Source organism: Xiphophorus hellerii, chromosome 23, assembly GCF_003331165.1.
Source record: "Xiphophorus hellerii strain 12219 chromosome 23, Xiphophorus_hellerii-4.1, whole genome shotgun sequence".
In the NCBI taxonomy this organism is placed as follows: Eukaryota; Metazoa; Chordata; class Actinopteri; order Cyprinodontiformes; family Poeciliidae; genus Xiphophorus; species Xiphophorus hellerii.
The window spans coordinates 20,244,283-20,270,234 of NC_045694.1; the positions used below are offsets into that span (position 1 = coordinate 20,244,283).

Sequence of the window (25,952 nt, forward strand, 5' to 3'; positions counted from 1 at the left end):
TGATATAAATGGCTATACAGGCCGCTGGACCTCTGCGGCCATCCGTGCTATTTTTCTGTGTGTGGAAAAACTACAACATCTCTGTCTGGGCTGTGAACTCTGTGAGATTCTCATGGTATAATAGCCTTGAAAAATAACTGTTTATTTGTATTTGCACACAAAAGCATTGGAGTAGAAACACCATTATTTTTGCTGCGTCTAATGTACTGTGACATATTGACATGATATAAAAATTCTATAAAACATTTTTGTACACTATGTTTAAGCAAAAACGGGAGTTTTAGAACAGTGTTACATTATAGAGTGGCAGGTGAGCTCCATTCGTTTTCATAGAAACAGCCAATTGGAGGTGCACTACATGATGCAAATTTATTGCAACATCACTGCTAATCATTTAACTATGCATTAATGTTTCCTAACAGTTTCTAATGCTTAATTTGGTGGCTAAGTGTAAAGACATTTAGAAACTACATGCTTACAACAAACCTAAAGCAGAAAGAAATAACTCTCTTGAGTACTTCATTACTTATTGCAAGTCATATCATTATCACATGGCAAGCAACATTCACCAACATCATTACATATTGTTTGTTTTGGTAATATTCTGCAGTTCCTTATCAGAATATTCACTTTCAGCTGAAAGTGAATACGCTACTCCATACCTCAAACAATTTTGTTTTCCACAGTACCTTCTCTGGAATCTTATTAAAATGATTTCAATTTGTAGGAATGACATGAAAAGCAATTTTAATGGCGCTGAAAGCATCGCATTTTAAAACCTTGGCATACCTTGTATTAAAAAAGAGGATCATTTAATGCTAGCTTTGGACAAAACGTTTGGCTCCTTTTTCCTCTTTAATTTGCCCGGGAATCCTCGACGAGTGGCGGCGTCGTGCTAAAACGAAACAACAACAAAGCGTGTTGACGTCACAGATCACAGAGTTTAATCTCATACAAAGCAATGAACAACAAAGCTGCAGAGGAACAGAGATATGCATTTTTCATAAGAATAAAGACACACAAGGGGAGACAAACGAACATAAAACACAGACAAAAAAGGCAAAAAATAGCGGCCGCTCTCTCTCTCTCTGGGCTGACCTGGAATTTTTATATTGAGTAGGTGTTTCTTGAATTTAATATATGCAGTCAAGGCGTTCCGTTCTTTGACCAATTAGAAACTCCCTCAGCCCTCAGAGAGACTTGGAAACTCCCCTCATTATGGCAAAGGTGTCTGTTTTTTGTCCAAGCAAAAGGGCGGACCACTCCGTGCTCATCTCCGTCTGGTACGGGGAGAGGCGCCAAAAAGTCTCTAACCCTATCGGAATGTAAATTTTATTGCTGTGTCTGTCAGCGGGGGAGGAAAAGGGCCCTGCTTGTTTGAATGTCTACTATTTTCAGCTCCCACATGCTCAACAGAAAACTGTTCCAAATAAGAGTGTTGGCTATACCTTTACACATGTCGTAAGATTAACTGTATTAAGCACCAAAATTAATCCTTTTTCTTAACACTTGATACCGGTAACCAGTCCATTTCTACTGTGAAGACCCAATAAAAAACATCAATTAGGAATCGAATTTGTAAAGATCAGGTGTATTAGCCTTCACTGACAGCCTTGTTTCATAATCAGCATTTAATACTAATGCCTCAAATATACTATCCATGAAACTTAGAAAGACAGAACTGGAAAAGAAATGTGCAGTAAAGAGTTACATGAGAGAAAAAAGTTCAACAACATGCAGAGTCCAGGTAAAGCTCAGTATTGGATTTATGCCAGAATACAAGTGGCTTCAAAATGTCTCAAGAGAAAGCAGTCTCTTCTAACTTACTGATGCAAGCCTCAAAACAGCAAAAGACAAACATCCCGAGACCCAAATCATAGATCCAAAAGAAACCGTCAGAGAAAACAAATCTCCTCTCAGTCACTGGGAGCTGATGGCTGATCATTTATATCTTGGTTTTTCATCTTGTAAGCATTCGATTTCTTCGCTGTAACTATGTAGTTTTATTTTAGGACTGTTTCTGTATTGCCACCCTTTTGCATCATCATGCCATGACTTTAAAAGATGCAAACATATTCAGGGGTGCTGGTAAGGGGCTACAATATTGAAAAATAGACTGTTTTAATTAAGAAATAGAAGAATATTATCTACAATACATATACAGTATTATCTAAGCATAACCTTAGTTTTGATTTGTATTAAAATTTTTCTTTTACATGTATCGCAGCAGCAAGCAAATCTGAGTTTGAATGTTAGAAAAACACATTTCTATGTATACATCTTTGACCTTCAGTTTCATGGGTGCATAAAGTAGAAGATTTTCTCTATATTCACAATATCCCAGCGTGGAGACGATTTAGCTTTGCATTTGGCCAGTTCCATCCCTCTTATATTAGAAACCAGCCACTGCTGCAAATTTAAATCTGCTCATACTGACCAGGCTTTGTGGCTTTATAATGCACCACAGGTGTGGAAAAAAAGTAGTTGAAATACTTTCTGGTAAAAATAAATTTCAGCCTACTCACTGTGGAGAGAAAGCTGTAGATATATTTAAAAAATAAAGTCCACATCTCATGGGTTTACAAATGACTACGGCTTGAAGCCCGCTGCCAAGAAAACACAACAGAAGCTTGAAAAACCCCAAAACTGATCCCCAAGATGAACTTACCAAAGGTAGATTGTGGGACTAAATCTGTCAAAATATTTTAGAAAGGACCTAAAAGGTGAATCACAATTATGTTCAAGTGTGAACATTCCAGTCAAAAATGATTGAGCTAATTAAAACAAAAAAGTAGGAATATTTTCATAGACAACAACCTGCTAAAACTTGCATGTTACTTAAACAGGATGTTTTAGGATTTTATGTTTCAGTAAATGTTTTATAGTGTCTTAATAAGCACATCATTTTTAAAAAGCTTAAAAGGCTTTGATATTTTCAACATTCTTTATACTTTATGTTGGCTGAAGCCATTTTTAAACTCAACAATAAAACAGCAATTTAATATTAGGGTAATTTTTTATTCTTCCAGTGACTGGATAAATGACTAGAACATTTTTCAGTTCTCTTTCCAATACTGCAGTCAACACGGAACTAAATAAAATAGCTAACCATTTGATTAAAGAGTGATTAGAATACTCCTTTTCTCCTTTTCACAACTTATCATTGGAAATTAAGGTTCCATTTACTCTGGAAACAACTCGTTTGGCAATTATTCTCTCAGCACAATCAGGCTTCTCTTTCAAATTAACATTCTCCCATATATATATAATTTATTTTCTTAATTACTTCAGTTATTTTTGATGAATAGCTTTTCAGAGATAAGCAAATTATCAAAGACTCACTGAGAGTGTAGTTTGGGTAAAAGATCAAAAATTTAAACATAAATCATTTTTCTTGTCAATGGCTTGGATTTCAATGGGACAACCTGTGTAAATTAAGGTTAAATAAAAAAAATAAATCCAGCTTTTGCACAGATCATGTTCAGGGACAGTGTGTTTTTATTCAATGTTGATCGTAATATGTGCTTAGCTTTGAACAGAGAGAAACTGTGCCTATGGAGGAAAGACATATGAGATGCATTAAGTCTTGTCACTTTCATCCTTGCTAGCATCTTCTTATTTTTAAAAGTGCACAACTTAAGATAATGACTCTGAGAGCATTCTTTCATCTTTAACTGTTTCTGTTTTGTTTTTTTTCCAATTACAACTGTGATGGTTATGTGCAATCAAATTGCACGTACACTTTGATTGCACGTACAATCAAGGAGAGAGTCTCTCTCTTCACATATAAGAGGTTATATTTGTTTAGCTTTGGACACAAAACCCACACAAAGCATGTAAAACAAAACTGCTTATTACTCTAAACATTAAATGAAAGAAACCCAACAACCACCATTTTCCCCACAAGTCTCAAATGTATTTACACACATACACACACAAATTAAACAATAATAAACAATTCTTTAACATAATGTGGGACGTTGCTCCAGCTTTTTTCGGTTCAGTTAAATTCAGTTCCAAACGATAATAATAATCCATTTCAATCGTTTTCCTCACCAGTTCAATCCGTTAAAAAAAACTCCACTCCATGTTTTCCGGAATGCCCGGAAAACATGGAGTGGCCAACTCCATGTTTTGAGTGGCCAACTCTCTGTTATTCCTACATCGATTTGATACAGTAGGGGCGTCCGCACTTCCAACATCAGCGCCTTCTGTCACTTTTTTCAGCCAATAAAGCTGTTTAATCTTGTTAACACGTCGTGACCTGTTTTTCCGAGCCGCCTTTAAACGCAACATGAGCGCTACGACGCTCGCGCTGGGTTTACACCTGTGCGGCAGCGAAGGAGACCTGCTGCTGCTGTGCAGGTGTGCACAGGTGTGTGTTAGAATGATGGCAGCAAACTAGCAAAACACAAAGAACTTTGCACAATTTTTCCCCCAAACTAACTGACTGAGTTGAGTAATTCTGTTGGATGCAGGTTATGTTAATCCTACATACACCATGCTCAACAGGAGAGGGCCCACCTTCTCCAGCTCTCATCAGACGTGATAAAGCAGGGGTGTCAAAGTCCAGTCTTTAAGGGCCGGTGTCCTGCAACTTTTAGATGTGCCTCTGCTGCACCACACCTGAGTAGAATAATTAGGTCATTAGCAAGGCTCTGGAGAACTGATCTACACCAGGAGGTAATTAAGCCATTTCATTCCTGTGTTTTGTACCTGTGGCACATCTAAAAACTGCAGGACAGTGGCCCTTGAGGACTGGACTTTGACACCTGTGTTATAAAGGCTTGGATCCCTGAAATCATATTCTGCCTCTCATCCGGGCCCCATCTAGTTCAAAGATTAAGTGGAGCTGCAAACAGTTCATTTGTGAAGGTTGGATATAAATTTTTTGCATGATGGAGAGGGATATTTGTTTGAATATTCATACTTGTAATGGCACAGTAAGTGAGGATCTATGGCGCAAAGACACCTAAGATTTACTTTCCTAGCGATCTAACCCATGGTAAAACATTTATTATGCTGCACAGCATGCCTGTGTATACATAATCTGCGAGTACAAACAACAGAACACCTCAAAAATCCTCTGTCACAATAACAGAACATAGCAAATGCACACTGAGGGAGGTAGGTTTTTAATTATTGATGCGTGAAGTAGGCATATACATCATTTTATTCTGTCCATGTTATGAGCTGTATAAACCGTTTTCACGATTCATATCATGAGCAGCAGAAACACATCACAAATGCCCTAGCAATGTCTGAGAGTTTATGTCAGAGTTAGTCCGCTGTCATTCATCATTCATTTGTCTTGATCAATGTGCTGAAAAAAAAACAAAGTGACTCACTGAGGAGGGAGGAAAAAGACAGAGAGGAAGTTTGGAGTTCAGAACAGAATGACAAGACATCAGCATGTTCAATGAGTTACAGCATCTATAAAAATCATCCTGAGGGACGCCTCTTTGTGTCTTCTATTCCAGTTAAAACCAATTCTTTGTGTTTAGCTACTTTTCAGTATTTATGAGAAATAGTTTTAGATTTTTTTTGTTTTCTTCTCCTTTGCAGTTGTTGTTTACCTTCTCATCATTCCTTGTCAGCTCACAGTTAACACTTGAAAATCACTTCATGTTCAGTAGTTCGCCATTGTGATGATTGACAACAAACCGTCAATGCTACTAATTTTTCTTTGAACTGTAGACTATGTTGTGTTAATAACCTGTGCACCAATACACACACATCAGAACTGGACCAAGAAAACTGGACAAAATTCTGTGGTCTCATAAGTGGCATTTTCCTTTAGATTGCATGCATGATTGTGGTATAATCATTACTTCCCAGAGAACACATGGCACCAGCATGTACTATAGGATGAAGGCAAGGCCAGCGTGGGAGTGTGATGCTCTGGGCAATGTTCAGCCACCTACCTAAGCATTGTTGCAGATCCTTTACACCCTTTCTTGGAAATAATACATGGCTGAGACCTCTTTCAGCCGGATAATGTGCCCTCCCACAAAGCAAAAATAGTTCAGAAACAATTTGAGAATGTAAATAACACAAAAGACTAAAAGCATCTGCTGCTAACATCTTGTCCCCAGATGCCTCAGTAAACCTTCAAAGGTTTGATGGAACCAATGTCTCAATGGTTTATTGCTGTTTTGTATGAACAAGAGGGCAAAACATTATTAGGCAATCGGTGTGGCAATCGGCCATTATGCCACACCAAGGATCTTTGAGTAGTAATCATTCCTATGGAGGCAGGCAGACAATGTTCATTCATGAAATTAAATCTTAGCATGACGCAACATTTGTATGGCATGGTTCTACATTGAGTGCGCAAATGGCAAAGCAGACCATTGTGTGGTTAGACAACACAATTGAGAAGTCACACAAATGTCTGCAAACATTCAAGGGATATCTTCACCAAAACTTTTATAAAAGAGCTGCAGTATGGGCAACAACTTCAGAAAGTGAAAGTGATAAAAATGTTTGCAGAGTTTGATAAATGGACTTAATCTGGCTCAATCTCTAAAGGACATTTGTGCAAAGAGACAAATGAAGTTAGTGATGGGAGTGAGGTAATACATAAACCGTGGGTGAAACCTGGATCTTCACAACATGGTTTATTATTATATTTCAAAGAAAAGCAATGATATCTGCATTAACATCAAGACAACTAAGACCAAAAGAGATTCTGTTTTTATTGTTTAGTAGGCAGGAGAGAAAAGGAGGATATATCCCTGTAAATATATTCCCGTGAGTCAGAAAAAATCTAAAGCAGGCTTAACGTAAAGAAAAGTAAAATAATTTTTAGTTTAAAAAGGGTAATGCAGGCATTGTTCTCAAATAATAAATTTGTCTTTATTGGCGCACTGAATAAAACCGAAGTAATGGTGGAAGACAGGACAGGATATTAAAATGATAAAACAATGGGAGTTGCATCCAATTTTAGTCAGAGGACTGCCAAAGATTTTAAATGATCCAATTGTCCGGATAAAACACACCACGAAAACTTGATCTGAGAGGACCCATGGGACTACTTCTAACATAACTTCTCCAATTGAAGAAGGAATAGGTTTTGCTTTCCTGTAGGATTTATGTGTCTGTCATGGTCAGCCTTCATATATAATAACAGGATAAAGTTCACTCCCAGTGGAATCTTTCATTTGAGTCTTTCAGTCCAAAGCCCAATTACTTTAAGACACAAATCTCAAATCATGTCAACACAAAGTCACATTTCTAAGTGAAACTTGAAGCTCAAAGCATATTGTAGTCAGGTCTCCACGTTGTGTTTATATTTGTAAAACTACTGTAGGCCAAACAGGTAGAGATTTTTTTATTTTTTTGTCTGGGAAGGCTCATTTCACAGTACAGTGGAGAGATTATTGTGTTGCCTCTTTGGTAATACTAATAGGATTTCTCCAATATCAAGGATTTGCTGCATTTAATACGAAATGTTGGAAGCTTGAACTCAAGGGTGAAGGAGGATGCAGTTAAAAAAAAACCCAAAAAACATGTTTGACCTAAACATTAAACATTAAATATATCTGCTTGGTTAGCTTCATTCTAATTGAGTTAGTGTAATTCTTAGTGTCTGACCTAACATGAAGGATACCAGCTCTGTCTGTACATAATTAATAAGTAATGAGCAATTGTCTGCATTCCAAAGTCAAAGATCCCATAAGATCCAGTTATTCATTGCTCTCCCCAGTTTCCAATTAGTGCCACCCAAATCCCAGTTTTCGAATGTGATTTCATCTCTGCAACAAATTACAATTTATAATTCTGGCATTTACATTTATGAAACACAGTTAATCAGTGGGTATAACAATTAACAATCATTATTGGAATAAAATGAGTAAAAAGAAACTCCTCAAGCGTAACAAGAAAGTGGTTGGATAATTAAAGGTGCCATGAGGAAGTGTCATGCTCACTGGAACTGAAATAGATTCCTTATATCTGTGACTGATGTATCAATTAAACAAAAAAACAGCAACTACTGGAAGTTAGAAAGGCAGAAATCAGTATTTTGTTAAGTAGTTTTATTTTGAAAGCATTTGTTTCTGTGCCTTATGTAGCCATAAATCTCGGTCCAGTTGTTTGGACATATATTAAATTTCTTGTCTAACATATATCACCTCAAACCAGTTAATATCAATATTAAACAGTCAGAATACCGAAATCAAGATATTTAGGTTTTTGTTAAGTTGAATGTGCCACAATTTGTTGAAATTTTGTTTAGTTGCCTAATTTTGATCTACTTGGAGATTGTGTTTTAGTGATTTGTTACATTTGTATTTCTGGGTATATCTGTGAAATGTTATGTTTATTTTTGTGTCTCTGGTTCACCCTGTCTGCGACAGACTGGCGACCTGTCCAGGGTGACCCCGCCTCTCAGCCTGAACGTTAGCTGGAGATAGGCATCATCAGCCCGCCTGACCCCACTAGGGGACAAGGGTGTTAGAAGATGGATGGATGGATGGATGGATGGATGGATGGATGGATGGATGGATGGATCACCCTGTATTTTCCCTCAATATGTTAGTTTCCTATTGTGCCACAGGTATATCTGCTTTCTTACTTACCTGTGCTTATTGTCCATCCGATGTCACAGGAGCCTATAGCCATTCTGAAGTCAGCTTATAATGATAGTCCAGAACTGGCAACTGGGCAATTGAGAAGGAGACTTACTCACTTACAATAGCTTTAGATAGGCTGGCAACCAGCATGCAAAGGCTGGTCGCTTACAACCCATACTTTCTTCTTTAAAGGAAACTTTAATCTCTTTTGGCATACAATATCTTTTAAGTGTCTTGCTCTACATGCATTGACATATTTTTGTGGTGAGGTAAGGCCTTTCAATCCAGGGCATTCTGTTTTCCAATATTATCAGAGTAGGATGCAATAATGTCAGAATCTTTTGAAAATACAAAAAAAAAAAAAAAGAATTCTTAGAAAATACAAGCTGGTTATTAACAAGTGTCCTGTATTCATACAGAATCTTGGACTGGACAAGAAGAACTTGTTTTTTTTACATTGTACTCAATGGTTCTCAGTTCATCTGTTTCGCAAAGACCAGCCGGTATTATTGTCGACAAGATTTATATTTGAACACTTTTATGAAAGTTTCCTACTCATTTTTCAGCAAATATGTAAGTCTACCATGTAAAAGAAATGTATTTAAATATAATTAAATAATAAACACAGTCCTAAAATGTACTCATGTTTTATTATGTGCTAAAGAAAATCTGCTGCTCCTTACTCTAATGTAACTAGGATATAACCACAGTTGAAACATTTATTGAACTAAAATTCTTCGTTTTAAATAGAGCTAAACAAAGATTGTTTAATAGTATGAATGTGTGATTGGAAATGATTTAGATTTATATTTTCTTTTGATTGGTGTATAAAACAAGAAGCAAATCTGTCCTCAAGAGCAAATCTCATGTGAAGCACTTGTTTCCTCACAGTTGCACAGACACTTTATGTACCCATACAAATTTATACATACAAAAAAGACACTGAGGATAATGTTCATCATAAAAAATACCAAATACAAAGACCTTAAGATTAATTAAAATTTCCCTGGGGAACATACATGCTGAATAAAAATGCAGCAACCGTTGTTACGGAGTCAGCAACAAACGTGTTTGAGTTCAGGCCCGCAGGGTTAATAAGAGAAAGGTCGGTTTTCCACACCCTGAGGCTCGGCGAGCTGCTGCAAACCCTGCCGCCTGAACAGAGCAGGTATGCGAGGCTCTGACCTCCAGTGCCTGAGGAAATGCTGGCATCTGTCCATGGTTGCTGCAGAGCAATCAAAGAGTGTCTGGTTAGCTTTCTTTCTCATACAGCCACTGCATCCTTATTGCCGTCCACCCACTAGCCCCCCGTCAACCAAAGCTTCAGCGAGCGTAGTAAAGCTGTAGCCATAGCAACGGAAGGCCTGCCAATGTCCTTGGGGATCATTTCTTGATAGAATTCCCCTGTGTCTTCATTTAGCGAAAGGTTGCTCCCTCTGCTGAGTAACTGTTTATCTTTGCAGACATGTAAGCTGTGGTGGCCATTGGCCGCCTTTATCATCCTCCCATCTGTTAGGTCCTACCACTCCACTCGTTCTGGATGCTGAAACTAATCCCCAAAACTTGTGATAGGAATTTAAAGCTGCCAACTCTGAGTTCCATCCAAAAAGCCCCAGGACAGTAAACAGGGAAAAGGGGGAGGAGTGAAACATCTTTTTGGATAACAATCAGGTTGGTGGCAAAGCATCATTTCAGCTTTATTTTAGTTCCAGTGTGTTTCTTACTCGCTACAAGGTCATCTTCTCATTACTGAAATTACAAATCAGGCTCCGAAGGTGTTTCTGACTTAACCCTCTGCAATCATTGCACGTCCCTCACAAACCGCCAGTCAGAGGGAAGATGTACAGGATGGGTTAGCTTCCAGTAACAGATGGTGGAAAGAAAATGACATTAGGAGAGAGTGGAAGGATGAATGGGTAACATCAGCTCTGCCAGAATAAATTGGAAGTATCAAAACGACACGATTCCTTTTTAGAGGCAGAACAAGCAAGAGTAGGATCTTTGATCTCCGCTGTGCACCTTTGATATGTCTATAGCAGGCCAGTGAAAAAGACACGAACTCTGAATACTGAAAGATTCTTTGAAATTAATATTTTACGTACAGATTGGTTAAAATATGTTTCCTATTTTACAGATTTATTCTGGGGCTTATTTGTCACCCTCACATGTTTCAGATCATTAATAAATTTTTTGTAGCATTCAAAACCTATCAAAGGCAATAAAAAAATGCAGTTTTTAGATGTTTTTTGTGTTTATTACAAGAAAAAAGCAATCCCAGCTAATCTAGCTTAATGTGAAAAAGTAATCACCCCCCCCCCCCCCCCCCCCCCCCCCCCCCCCCACACACACACACACACACACCCATTCCAGACCAGTGGCATTTACAATAACCATTTATCAATTTTGCTCCCATCAAAGCACAACACTTTTAAAGTTATGCCACAGCATCTCAATGAGATTCAATACTGAACTTTGTCTAGGCCACTCCAAAACTTTCATTTACGTTTTGAGCCATTCAGAGATGAACTTGCTGTGCATAAGAATACAGTACCGTCCTGATGCAAAACCAACTTGCTCTTGAGCCAAAGACAACAAAGAGGCTGTCAGACATTTTCCCTCAGGATTTTCTGTCAAAAAGCAAAATTCGTGATTTCATTAATTGTGGCATATGATACAGACCCATAGCTGGCAAAACGTTATGGGTTAGACACAAACATCACCACCTTACCACTGTCATCATGAGCTCCTTTGTCTGAAGCTGTGTGCTAGTTTTAAAAAAGATATCATATCAAGAAGTTTGAATTTTCTTTTGTCGGTCCACAGAATGAATTACTGTATAAGGCTCTGTATAAAAGTCTTGTGGATCATCGAGATCAAGATGTTTTATGGAGATTTTTGTTCTTTTTTTGGTTAGAAGTGTTTTTTCTTAGAGCTACAGTATCCCATGGGTCTAATTTTGCCAAGACTCTTTCTTATTGTTAAAGTATGAGCAATGACCTTAACCGAGACAAGAGAAGCCTGCAGTTCTTCAAATGTGTTTCTGAGATCTTTTCTTACATCTGGGATGACCAGTCAATGCGCTCTTGGAGAAATTTGGGCCTGTCACTTTTGAAAAGGTTCATCACTGGTTCACATTTTCTCCAGTTGAGGATAATAACTCTCAAAGAACTATCTAAAACTGGAATTGAGAAGTCTGCTTCATTTAACATGTGTTAAAAGGTGGGATTCGACACAATGTAGCATTCCTGATGTATATTCCCCTTCATAAGTAACTTTATAACCCTTTCAACACAGACAGACATCATTAACTTTGTTTCTTATCTGATTTTGAATTTCATTTGATCAGTGCATGACTTTATGCCTTTCTTCCTGTTGTCAGACATGTTCCATTTCACTGATTTCTTGATTCTAAAGAGCCATTATTTTGTCCCATATATACAGATTTTTTTCTTTAAAAAGATTAAATTATTATTTGAAAAAATTACCATGGTTATATAGGTTTTATTTAATGGCACGTAACATGTGAGTGTGACTAGAAAACGAAACCGGATAAAATCGTTGAGGGTGCAAATACTTTTCCCACTGTAAATGATTCTTTTTGAAATACCAATTGTATTTAATGTAATGCATTTCTTGATGTGGAATAAGCTTATCTAACACAGTGACACAAGGTAGAAATTAATGATGCATGATGCAACTGTAAATAATCCATGCTCTCCTATAGCCCTGCACAAGCACAACATCCAAGAAGAATATAAATCTAAACTATTGACCATTTTGACTCGCCCTCTCCTTTTCACTGACTGTGGCACTCAGAAAGATATTGGCTCTCAACAATGTGTCCCTGCATAACAATCCCGGGCAGTTCAGCCATGCTTTTTGTCTGCATCTTTCTATTCCAGCCCATCTGCACCATTAACATCACAATCCGCGTCTCATCTTGAGTCAGCAATCATCGCGGATATGGGCATAAATATCTGGTTTTGCTCTCCCTCACACAATGATTTCCATTTTTTTTCTGCCCGAAACACACACTCACTCTTTTTCAGTAGCCTTGCTTTCGCGGCCACCCACGCAGGCATCTGTAAAAGAGCATGTGTGGTTCGCAGCATTTGTGCGGTCCACGCAGGCAGAAACTGTCAGATTCCGAGCCCTTAATGTGTTACATCCTCTGTGTGCTGCTGGTTCCTCATAATTGCGGGTTTTGCTGCCAGATACCTGAGGCAAATATTTTCCAACATCCTTGACTCTGTTTTTATTTTACTTCAGTTTGTTTTATGTGGAAAAACTTTACGGGGCAGATCGGTTGCGAGTGAGAACGTCTCACCTGCTTGTTTTTATTTGTTTTCTTCCCGTTAAACAGGTGAATGATTGCGACACAGAGAGCAGCCTTTGCAGCGCGACCCCGTCCCATGTTGCTCCCTCCTCTCAGGGAATGGCCAAGGTCCAGGATGGACACACGAACACATGTGAAAGGTGGAGATTGTTTGCGAGCAGCTTATCAATAAATCAGCATGGGATTGTTTTATTCCTGCTCAGTGGTCAGGTGGTAGTGTTTTTTAAATAGCGATGCTTCCTGAAACCGCTCACATTTTCACAATTTACAACCATAAGATTCATCTGTCATGAAATTTAAAGTGGGTTTAGGTTCCAACAGATTTGGTGCGACACCTATTAGTCAGACTACACCAGAAGTGAAGGACAAAAATATCGGTGCTGAAGAAAAAGCATAAAGTCCAATTTGCACTTTGTCTTGAACAGTCCACAGACAGCATGTGGCAAACATGTGGTTGAAACCAGTATGAAATGTTTTGGCCCACATGAAAAGTCATATATTGCGTTTTGCAAACTACATCACACTGAATACATGATGGAACGAGGCGGTCACCAGCATCATGTTGTGTTGATTTGTTTTCTTTAGTCAGAAAATTGTTGTGAAACTTGTTAGAGATAAGTACAGACCAATCCAGTAACAAAAGTTGCTGGAGGCTGCTTAAAACTTTAAACTGGGTTAGAGGTTCACCATTCAGCAAAATAACTACCCTAAACATGTAGCCAGAGCTACAATGGAATAATTTAGATCAAAGCATATGAATGCAGATGTGGCGCAGTCAAAGTCCAGACCTAAAACCCATCAAGTGTCTGTGAAAATATATGTTCGCAGACACCCTCCATACAGTCTGACTGAGCTGAGCCAGAAGTCTTTAGGTGTACAAAGCTGGTGTTGACATTATCCAAAAGACTGGCAGCTGTATTTGCAGTAAAAGATTATTCGCAAGGTCTTGACTCAGGAATGCTGAATGACACACTTTTTAATGTGCACATAATATCCCAACAAAATACATCCCAGTTTGGAATTGCAAAGTGACACCATGTGTTCAATATTTGTCAAAAAATGAGCCTGAATTTGCAACTTCTGAATTTCTGAATTTGCATTTACTTCACAGCACTGACATGTTAGAGGAGAGCCACGATGGTATGGACAGTGGCACCCTGAGTCCTCCTTCAGCTCGACAGGTTACCATCAAGCGCCACCCTACTCAAGGCTTCGGCTTCATAGCAGGCAGCCAGAGGCCTGTCATCGTTCGCTCCGTCTCTGCCGGTAGGTCAGCATATATGTTTGGAAAAAAGGGATTTCATCTGACGAGACTATAATTTTTACTGTATGTCTTTTGTCAATAGACGGCCCCTCCTTTGGAAAACTTCTCCCTGGAGACCAGATCTTGGCCATAAACGAAGAGACGGTGAGCGACGCGCCACGAGAGAGAGTCATAGACCTTGTAAGGTAACATCCTTTACTGTCCCAGGAGGGAGGGCGGGAGGAGGAAGAGGGTCTTAAAGTCAGGGGACCAGCAACAATGGCAAATGGGAACAAAAATCTAAAGACTTGGGTAAAGAGGATGGACTCAAAAGAAGAAACAGTTTCTTACAGCATCAACAACAAACCTGAGGATGACTCAGTCCTTTTGCAGCCAAGGAACAGCAATAAAGCAGCAGATAAAAACTGTTCTTTCAATGCTGCACTCCGTGTGGCATTATCTAACCCCCTCTACTTTCGGCTGTCTCTCAACAGACGCTGCAAAGACACCATAGTTCTCACTGTGCTGCAGCCCCATCAGGTAATACAATGGGGCGCTCTCCCTTTCATCCTGTCCTCCCTAAAGATCCCTCCTTGTCCTCGTCAGTCGCAGCACTATTCCCTTTCCATTTGAATCGTACGGCTAAACAAAGTACAGTGTTCTGTTCCAGTGGTGCAGAGTGAGGACGTACATTAGTATTCATGACCTTGCTCCGTACACTGGAGTAATTTCTTTTCCTGGTAACCCTGCACAACAACTCCAAGTGGGGACATAAACAGCCACATGAGACTTTAATAAACAAGAATTTTATGTGGATGCATCATTCCCTGCAGAAACAATAGACATGTACAATTCATCTTGCTAAGAACCACCAGAAGATTTTATGTTGTTTGTTGCATAAAGATAAAAAACAAACATTAAAATAAAGCATCTTATCTTTTGGAGGCTAGAGTTATGATATGTCTACATAAAATTCTAAAAGTTAGACAAATCTCAAATAAAGAAACTTTTTTGTGGATGAAGTTTGCATTTAAATCTTGCAGCTGCAACTTTACACCCAATTTATTGCCAGTTCATTAACGCATGTCTTTTTAGTGCAAGTCATGACTCACTTGTAAGTCGTACATCAATCAGCAATGCTTCACAGAGTAACCATCACTCTCCTTATGTTTTTAGTCACCTAAGTCTGCCTTCATAAGTGCAGCCAAAAAGGCCCGCCTGCGAACCAACCCTCCTAAAGTGCGCTTTTCAGAGCAAGTGTCGATCAGCGACCCGGACTCAGTAAGTTTTAGCTGCATTCAAATAATTGCTGTTGCCCTTTCATTCCCTTCTTTGCAAGCTTTTATTTTTTAGCAGGAAACATAAAAAAGAGCAAAACCATCTCTCTCTTCTATCTCTTCTTTATGTGAGTGCATCGAGCAGAGACGGGAAGTTTGGTCAACCTTTTTGACACTAAATAAATTGCTTTTTGTTTTTTGACAGATTTGGCTTCTCTCAAGTGCGACTTGTGACTCTTTTGTTAGTTGTTTGAAAACAACCAAAAAAAAAATCCTCCAGCTTTCCAGTTATGAAGGACATAATGACGATCCTAAGTGCTAAATATAAAGCAACTGGATGCTTCGCCTATCATCCAAAAGTCTTTGATTCTGATAATGTGCTGGGAGCTCCTAGCTTATAAATGGTAGATGGAAGGATTACACTAATAGGGACAGTAAGGACAAGTGGGTTGCTGACCCAAACACACTTCCTGTGATATTTGTTTTGGGTAGCTGCCCAGACAAAAGTTGGAATGTAAGGCACTAAGCACCCTTTAGTAAGGAATTTTAAGCAAAAACATTTAGCTATCTAGTAAATTATTTAAAAATGTCTTCCCTCCAATACAGCTGTCTTCTACAGCTTATTGGGGGGTAGAAAATTAATACATTCTCTTTTGTTATTTATGACCAACTCCTTTATGATGAAAAAAGTTGGTTGGCTAAAATCAGTTAATAAATAATTCAACTTCATTTACTCTAACATTGAACTTAGGTATAGGTGGAAAAGAACTGATGTCAAACACCGGAGCTAAAAAAAAAAAAAAATCCAACTTCAGCGGACAAAGTATCTAACTTTCATACACTACGACTAAGTTTAATAAAGCAAATTAGGTTAGCAAAATATTCCAGTAACTTGAGTTATTTTGAACATTTATTCTAAGTTTTAAATTTACCTTACTAAAATGTGCAGGTACCTGCGGATTCTTCCTAATAAAACCAATATGTGAGTTGTTTTACTCACATGTTTCAGAATGTGAACGGTTGTGAAATCAACCAGCAAGGCAAGTCAAGGCTGCAGTTTAGGTGTTAGAAAGTAGGAACGTGAGGCAACCCTCTGTGATTGCTATTGGCTTTTCACTTGAAGTGAAAATGGCTCCATTCTTTCCTCCTTTTTCTCTCTTTCTGTACGTTCTGTATGTTCCTCACTGCACCGGGCGCTTGTGTTTGGATGTTTTATCCCTGTGGTGAACTAGTCTCTCTCCAAATACCCCTATCACATTATTGCCTATCTGTCTTGTATTTCAGGGGTGCAGGAAGATGTGCAGCTTTCAGTAAATAAAGCACCACCACACAAATTTGATCCCCAGCTAAACCAGACTTGCAAATATTTTTTGGACATGTCAAAAAGTCATGAAAAACATGATCATGTCTGAAACATGAGATATGAAATTATTTATGAAATGTACTCAAGTGCTGCTCAGTTGTCACAGTAATTACCCCCTAATAATATTAATCATTGCCATTCTAAGCTATGTAGATACTCTGTCTATGCTGAGGAAGAATTACTTATATCTGCATGCAAAAGGCCTGCATTGACTACGCAGCCCAACTTTAGCAACTTTATCAACTTCATCAAACTTTCGTTTGTAGGTATCTGGTTGATCATTAAAAAAATAAATAAAGAAAAATTAAAAACTTGACTGTGAATTCCACACATTTCCTCCTAAAACACTTGTCCTGTCATGCCTCCCAAGTCATGAAAGGACTTGATGTTCAGCAAAATGTACTTCAAGTTTAAAACCCACAAAATAAATGTTTTTAATACAGGAAAAAAAAAGCTACGTGACAGCAGCTTTATCGTAATCATTCAGCGTTGTTATCATTTGCGCAGAGAAACAACGTTGTTCCTTACTAAACGCTCACACCTTCCAACCAAAGACGTTTACAGTAATGATTTATAAATAACATTAATGCTGTACAGTTCACAAAGATGTCAAGCATCATCAATTTAACAAAGGAGCAAACATGAAAGGATAAATTATTTTTGGTCTTTTCTAGTTGAAACTGGTGGAAGAACAAAGACAGCAGTATTGCTCATCACACCCACAAAGTCACGATTCTTTAAATAAAGCAACAACCGACTCTTGTGGAGCCACTTCTATTTAGCTTTTTCATTACACCTGACTTTAACATCTGCTCTGTCCTGACAGGGCCATTGGTAATTAGCATGAGAACCAAGCTATTAAGACAATTAACAGTTTTTTTGAACAGATATGGATAACGGAGTTTGTAAAGGGAAGTAATGGAGCTGGTTTTAATGTTTTCACCAATGCACCGTGACTGTAACGAGAAAAATCAGTTCACTCTGCACAGAACAACAGCCTTTTGAGAGCTTTCGGTTCGAGACATGCTCTTACATTACAATTATTCTTTGATGATCAAGAGCTGCCCAGGTGTCTCCTATGTCTCACATTTAAGATAAAAGAAAGTCATAGAAAATAAGAAATAGACGAAATGTTAAGAGAAATTCTGCGATCTTTGCAAAAACTTGCTAAGGCTTTCATGCTGGGTGTAAGACTCTCTCTTGCATGTCATGAAAAATCTCTGCTTATGTCTTATTTTCTTTGGTTTCCATTTTTTTCCTGATCACAAATCTAACTACATTTTGAGAACAGAGTCATTTTTTTTTGTAATTCTTTTGCATAAGGTAAAATAAGTTGACATTAAGAGGAGAGTTCCTTTTTCATTTTATCCAAGTTAAGAAAAACTGCACTGCATATCAGATCTTATCTCTGTCAGAGTGCTCCGAGTAAAGGCAGCAAGGTTGAATTTAGCCCCTCATTTATGACTCTCCTACATCCAATTTTCTTTACATGGCATAAATATTAGATGTGTAAGCCGGAGAAAATGAATAATCCCTTCTTTGATCATAATACAATGCATGGATAGCTGTCTTAAGGCACAGCTTTGCTCCTTCTCAGTCAGATAAGTTAAAAGATCTCTTCCTTGTTTACTTGAGGCATCTTATCTCCTCTGCTTTCCATTGATTCCCACCGTCTGATGCCGACCAACCATTACATTTGATTATGTTCATTCCCGATCACCTTTTTAACTTATTACCACAGTCTTTAATCTAAACAACCCATTTTTCTTCTTCGATCTTTCTTTCAGACAATGCTTAAGGACGACTCCTTGCTGCTCATACCAAATGTGTTGAAGGTGTTCTTGGAGAATGGACAGATTAAATCTTTTACGTTTGACAGCCGCACTACTGTCAGGGTATGTATGAAGGCTGCCGAATTGCTGTGACAAAGAATTTCAGGTAATAGTTTTATAATAGCAAAAATTTAACTGACATTATATGTATACAGTGACGTATTTCAGAAAAAAGAGGCTCTTCAATTTCATTTAGTTCACTTTTTTGTAAGAATAAACTGCTGCACACCAAAGATGACTAAATGCAATAATAATGTTTCAGACAAGCAGTTTGTGAATTAGTGCTAAGTAAAGAATTATTTTTAATGTTTTTTAGGGAGTCAGTACTGCATTTGAGAATCTGTAGTGTAAAAGGTGATATATTTTGACCTCTCAGACTTGATCTGGATTATTCTACATTGAACAATTGTTTGAATCACATTTTTAATTATATGAAAACACAAAAAGCAGGTTTTTTTTTAAAAAAAGGTTTCTTGGTTTTAGGTGCCACTTAGACAGAAACAGGCTTGAGAGGGGATCTGTACAGATTAGACAAAAATCAGATTAGACAAAAATCATTCGTACCCCTGGGGGATAGATGTAAAGCATTTTTTACCAACATGCTCTTTTCTTTCCAACTTGCATTTTGTCAAAGTTTGGACATAAATCTGATGGAGCATCTGTGTAAGGAGATGAAGATTAAGGAGGGTAGCAAAAATATGAATGAAAGCATAAGAGAAGCTGTACACCAAGGTTTCATTTACAGCCTCCAGCGACATCACTCATTTTGACAAAAAATATTGATTACTGTGGTTTTACCAAGCAGCCTAATATCATTATTTATACTTTTATATTATAAATGAATTTGTATAGATATAGAGTACTGTGAAATATAATTCATCAGCATCTGTCTTGCATTTTCTATGCAAGGTGTCATTAATACAATATTGGGAATTTTTCTCATTCTTGAGTCCTGTCAATTACAAACCGTTTTTTTTGTTTTAAAAAAAGCCAATCAAAACAACTTTCTTTATCCTATCATTTTCTATAACATAAAATACAAATATTAACATTAAGGTTGGGAATTGGGACATTATCTTTGTAAGCCAGAGGACACATTTATTTCTGTTTCAGGCTCTAACATGAACTTGACATCTTGTATTAGACTTATTAAATGCGCTCTATTAGATTTCACATATCCCTTGCCATGCTCATGAAGCGTGGGGGAGACACAAAGGGGCACTTTTAAGGAAAGATGGATGATGCGCTCTCCTGTCAGTCTAATTAAATGGAACTTCAGCATAGATAAAAAAAACTCAGATCAATATTGCACTGCCACAGACTGAATCAGTGGCACTGCAGGAAAACTAGTTGTCTGCCCATTTTCAGGTCTCGACAACTTGTGAGACTTTCACTTGATTGTCTGGGTTTTTTTTTTTTACCATCATTTAAAACAAAACCAAGCTTGTCAATTGCTTTAAAAATCCTTGCATTTCAAAGGAAACCTGTTCTAACGCAGCCTTTCTTTTGCTCTTAATGAGGCTCCGTATTGATGTTCACAGGCAGATTACAGTGACAAAACACAATTATAAAATCCTTTTCACAGTCAATTTGACTTAAATATGGCGAGCACACAGAAGTTCAAAAACTCTATCTTCAGGCAAAGCCCACTTCCAGATATGATAAGCACAGAGTTTTCTATTAGACACCTGAGGCAATTCCTCCCCAGACATGATAAGCAACGAGTTTTCTATTAGATAGGGCTCTCTGAGAAAATCTCTGCATCATTCACAGATACTGATCTGCAAAAAAGAGCAAATTTTTTGCTTTGAACATTATTTCCTTGAAATACATCTGCTCACAATGCAGAATAATGAAATTTCATAAAAGCTTTCTATTGCTCAAAGCAAAAATGCATAACAGAATAAAGAGATAAGACAGTAAATGCTCCTTGAAGGGATATCAGTTTGACAAACTGCATCTGAAATTGCAGTGAACGTGGAAGGATTTCAGGTGAAAATGGTTCCCATGGATCAATTCATTTCTGTTGTGGTGTAAATGTGATTTCCTCTTGAAAATGCATTCTGCTTCCATCTGTTTCCTTCCAGGATGTGATCTCCTCCCTGCAGGACCGCCTCTCATTGCGCTACATTGAACACTTTGCTTTGGTGCTGGAGGCAGGTGGGCTGGACCAGAATCAGAGGTTGCATCTGCTGCAGGAGAATCAGCCACTGACACATGTAAGATTCCAGTAATCTGGACTGGCCAGATGTGTGCAAAAACAGTTTGAACCAAGCTTGAAGGCACTGGCAAAAGCAACAGGAGACACTCAATCATAATTGCTGCACAAAATTCACAAGCCAAACGGGTCATACAGACAAGCACCCGGAGAAACTAATAATAAAATATGATAAAAGAAAAAAAGAAAAGTAACAAGAATAACTATAGTCTGTCTTTCTTTTCTATGTAATCAAAGAAAATATAAAACACCATCCTCACTGTGAAGCATCGTGGTGGCAGGTTTATGGTAAATATAGGATGCTTTGTCAAGTCCAAGGACTCCCAACTACTTTACACTGCAGTCAGTCATTCACCCATTCATACAGTGATGGTGGAAAACTATTCTGTAGCCGCAGCTGCCCTGGGCTGAGGCTACTATTCATTTAGTGTCACCAGGCTTTCTAACCACCACCAACCAGTCAGTCATTGCTGCAAAGACCACAATGACTGAGGCAGACAGAGCAGAGAATTGGACCGGCAACCCACTGGTTACAAGACAAAGCCCTGTCCCCTGAGCCACCGTCACCCATTGTCCACCATCTCTGGGATGGGCTTCTTAGCCAGTCCAAGAAAACTGGACAGAGTTTAAAGGAAGACAAATTGATCTAAATACAAGATAATACTGGAAGAAAACTTGTTAGGGTACAGCAAATGTGTTTCACAAAGTATTGACTTATGGAGGAGTGTAAGATTTTTATTTGTAAAAAGAAATTTACAAGAAGGCCTTTTCTACCCCTTCACAAATATGGACTCCTTTGTGTCGGTGTATCATAATCCCAGTCATATACGCATTTTGCTGTTTAATTCAAGACTTTACTTTCTTCTACAGCTGAGTGATTTGTTGGAAACCTAGCACAAAAATACCTCACTGTGACCTTGCAAAGATAAACACTGCATTCAGAAATCAGGCCCACTTAGAAAAACATGATCCAGTGTTATGTGACTAAAGGTGTTGCTGTTATCTAGCTGATGAAACCCTGTTTCCCCAGGTGGTGCACAGAACCTATTTCCAGGGGATGAAGTGTCTGTTCCGTGTGTGCTTCTTCCCCAAGGACCCTGCAGACCTGTTAAGAAGAGACCCTGCTGCATTTGAGTACCTCTATATACAGGTAAAATGCTGGATTATTGGGGGATTTAAGCAGCACAGTCTCACGGCACTGTTGGACTGCTGTCTCTTTGATGTGCAGTGGGTGCCACGTGGGAGTCAAAGCTTTTAAGTTTCTTTTTTTCCAAGTTTGCTATTGGATTGTGTATACCTTTGTTACATGATGTTGGAGACAGAGATAAAAAAAAAGAGATCATTATAAGAATGTGCATGAGGCTTTAAAAGTGTAGGTTTTGTTGTGTGCTCTTTTTTAAATACTTTAAAGGCAATTAATTAAAGGGACAGTTCACATTTTTTAAAATAGGTTTCTGTTAAGAGGTTGTAGCCAAACAATATTTCACCTGCAGTAGGTAACTCTGTTACTTTCTTTGCTCTGATTAAATAGTGAACATAAAGTTCTATAAGATTTAGAAGTCTTTGCTATGAACTGTGACGACACCAGCCAAAGTAACAACCAAGAATGCCAATTAGTATGAATATTAAAAACCTTTAGGATGTAGTGGCACACAAGTTTTGTATCAAGGATATTCAGCAACTGTGTGCCAATATCCCTCACAGTCTTTTTATCAATAAGAAAATGCTGAGAGTTTTCTACCACCTGACTCTGTTCATAAACCCCAACAGACTGAGTTCAAAAAAAATATTTTTAGTTGTAAACAGGAATCCAGAAGCTCTTTATAACATTTCAGTCCAAGTTTGAATGGGGAGGATTCTGATTTCTAAAGAGACCATTGAAGCATGCCATTATGTTCTCACAGAGTCGCAATGACGTTATCAAGGAGCGCTTCAGCATGGACTGGAAATCTGACGTCACGTTACGACTGGCTGCACTCCACATTTACATCACTGTGTCCTCTGCAAGGCCTAATCAGAAGATCTCTCTCAAACATGTTGAGTAAGTCTTCAAAACAACTCCATTAATGCCTCTGTGGAGCATATCAATGCGCCCCATAGTAAAGTCTGCTCATTCACTGTCTAAATGAATAATAATTCATTCCAAGAAGTATTAAAAGTTCTAATTATTCAAGGACCATTTTCCCTAGGTAGTTATCCATCACAAAATCCATTGCTTTGTGAAATTACATCTCACTAAATTTCCCCATTTATTATTCCAAACCTTAACTTAGCAAGTAATTAGTTAGTGCTATCATATCCACAGTAGCAGATCAGATTCGCTGTGCTTGTAATAGACTTCAGATTACAAAATGAAACCAGGGATTGAGGAGAATGTTACTTACCTTCACTGTGCCTTCCTGTGGAATGAAAAAAAAATTTTTATTTGTCCTTTCAGATGTACTGTCTGTCTTGTACAATATTTTCTCCTTCGTGTATTGAAAGCTACTGTGTTTTTGCTCTCTTGTCTTTGTCACAGGAAAGAGTGGGGATTAGAGCCTTTTCTTCCGCTCACTCTCCTTCCCACAGTGAAGGAGAAAAATGTGTGTAAATCCTTGTCTCAGCTGCTGAAGACATACCAACATCCACCACCATCAGGGAACAAGGTGACTCTGTTAGAAAAAACTTTTTTGCATTGATTGTAACAATTCTGTTACTTAAAATTGAAAAATGCCAAGCTGACACACACTTGATTGCAATCAACATAATTTCTCAATACATTACTGATTCTTTGCAGGAAATAAAGTTTTTTGTTTACGTGGTTATGACTGCTAGATCGCAAGCCGTTTGGGCATGCGCTTCAGCCATGTACATATACCAGTTGCATAAGAGTCTATTATCCAGAATAGTGTCTCAACAGCGCCCCCAAGAGCATTTAGGATTTATAGCAGGAATATTTTACTTTGACAGATGAGCTTTTTCTAATTATCACTATGCTGGCAGGTTCCTCCACTCCAGGGAAAGCTGCAGTACATGCGAATACTCAACGATCTTCCACCTTTTGGTGGAATACTCTTTCACACAGTGGGATTGGTAATATATGTTTGAATATTTGCATTCAAAAATAGAAACAAATTACTTCTTTGCTCAATAGATCCTTATTTAAAATATTTTTAAGCCTTCAAATCTTTTATTCAGACCTGTACTGTGTATATAAAAATATATAAAAACTGTTAAGGAGGTATTCCAATGACAGAATATGTGACAACTTGTTATTTTATCTTCTGCACTCTGTTTTAGGACGAAAAGCAGTCTGCCACAACACTTCTAGTGGGGCCTCGACATGGAATCAGTCATGTTATTGATCTCAAAAACAATCTCACAACCGTTCTGGCTGAGTTCAGTAGGATTTCCAAGATCCAGCTTTATAGAGAGAGTCAAGGAGTAGCTCGTGTTGAAGTATCAATTCATGAGGCCAAGGTAATACAGAGTAACCTGTGAGCATCTACACGAAAATTTAATTATTTTAAATGTGTTTTCACATAGTAATAACACAAGAGTTTACAAACAATTGCTCTAGAGCAGTGATTCTCAAATGTTTTACAGCAAGTACTGTACTAACATTTTTGAAAGAAAGGAGTACAGCAGGACTTAATTGTTGTGTCCGGATAATAAAACTAACAAAACAGTCAATAAGGTGGAAGTGCATGAAGATACAACAAAAATACTTTACTCCAAAAATTTGAAGTTTGAAATAACAACAATAAGGTATCTATGATATCTAGAATCAAAATTCCTAGTGAGGAAACAAAAGGTTCCTCAAACCTCTTTCAAAATAATGTCATTTAATCTATAATTTAGTGATGGCAGCAGGAAAAATGATGCTTTTCTGATTGTTTTAGAATTTATTCTCATATAATTTTTTTAAGGCATACTGGACACTATACAATAGATGTGTAAACGTGTAGCTACAATTTTTAAAGTACAAAGTGTAGAGAAACACAGAAAGCTAACTACATGTAGCTTTTATAGTTAGTTGTATTCTTAGATTACAACTAGCTTTTACTGCTAGTTGGAGTTAGAAAATCCCTTTGTAAATCATACTGGTTTATGATTGGTTGTGTTTAATATAATTTTCAGAATTTTTACATAGCTCTTCTATGCGTATTATATTTCTAATGTACCAAAGTACTTGAACTACTCAGCAGTTTTAATGATTAACTATACAATAAGTAGTTACCAAACAAAATACTAAGGGCTGCTAAAGATTGCTTGCAGTTTGAGAACCATAGGTCTGGATCTTTGTAACTTTATTTGAACAACTTTATTTGAACAGACTACTGTAAAATAATCCATCGATATTTCTATCTCTTCTACAATCTTGCAGCCTCTGGTTTTACTCATGGAATGGCCTGATGCCAGTAACTTTGCGTGCCTCATTTCTGGCTACTATAAGCTATTTGTAGACCCCAAACGAAGCATCTACAACCGTAACTTTGGTCAGTCTCAGCTGACCAAGCCAGGTAAATATAATAATAGTTTTATGCAAGCAATATTTATCAAATACATATATACGGTAAGTATTTTAAGCAAAGATTGATCAAGCATGTAAATGTGTTGAAATTGTTAAAATAGACTTATTGGTCTGCATTAGATACTGTTTGTAATTATCTGCATTATGTGTCAAGTCTACATGGAGATTGATGAACACTGCTTTTTCACTGAATGAAGTCATTTTATCCAGCTGGTTTTCCCATCTCATGGCGCCCTCTGCTGTCTCTTCTTTCATCTTCATTCTAACTCATTGGACTGGAATGTCATTTTGCTTTCCCAAAATAGAGTAACATGAAATCTGCTTTTTGCTGTAATGGTAAACTTTTAGCGTTCAATCATGAACAGATCTTCAGCCATCTTCTGCATCAGTTTGTAATCTACATCTAGGAAGATTCTTACCATTTTATCATTGCATTACATCAGAATCTAACCCTCCAACCTCAGACAATTTTCAGCCTTTAACATTCATTTTTGAAGTAAATAACCCCCATCTGACCACCAGCTGTTGCCTTTGCTTATCCATCTGGATCTTCTCTATCCCAACTAGTTCTTCACTCCTCAAACTCTCCACTGC

The 25,952-nt window shown here is 37.8% G+C and overlaps 1 protein-coding gene across 3 annotated transcripts in view; it reads left to right on the forward strand.

Annotated features, from left to right (window-relative positions):
- The window catches only part of frmpd3 (FERM and PDZ domain containing 3), a 101,447-nt gene that overhangs the window by 67,518 nt on the left and 7,977 nt on the right, over window positions 1–25,952 (forward strand). For all 3 annotated transcript variants that reach the window (XM_032554317.1, XM_032554319.1, XM_032554318.1), the window contains 13 exons: window positions 12,940–13,052; window positions 14,024–14,178; window positions 14,259–14,361; window positions 14,650–14,695; window positions 15,332–15,436; window positions 18,583–18,690; window positions 20,715–20,846; window positions 21,876–21,995; window positions 22,750–22,886; window positions 23,364–23,490; window positions 23,828–23,917; window positions 24,125–24,304; window positions 25,212–25,347. In XM_032554317.1, coding sequence (XP_032410208.1) covers window positions 12,940–13,052; window positions 14,024–14,178; window positions 14,259–14,361; window positions 14,650–14,695; window positions 15,332–15,436; window positions 18,583–18,690; window positions 20,715–20,846; window positions 21,876–21,995; window positions 22,750–22,886; window positions 23,364–23,490; window positions 23,828–23,917; window positions 24,125–24,304; window positions 25,212–25,347 — 1,552 coding nt within the window. The remainder of the gene's footprint in view (window positions 1–12,939; window positions 13,053–14,023; window positions 14,179–14,258; window positions 14,362–14,649; window positions 14,696–15,331; window positions 15,437–18,582; window positions 18,691–20,714; window positions 20,847–21,875; window positions 21,996–22,749; window positions 22,887–23,363; window positions 23,491–23,827; window positions 23,918–24,124; window positions 24,305–25,211; window positions 25,348–25,952) is intronic.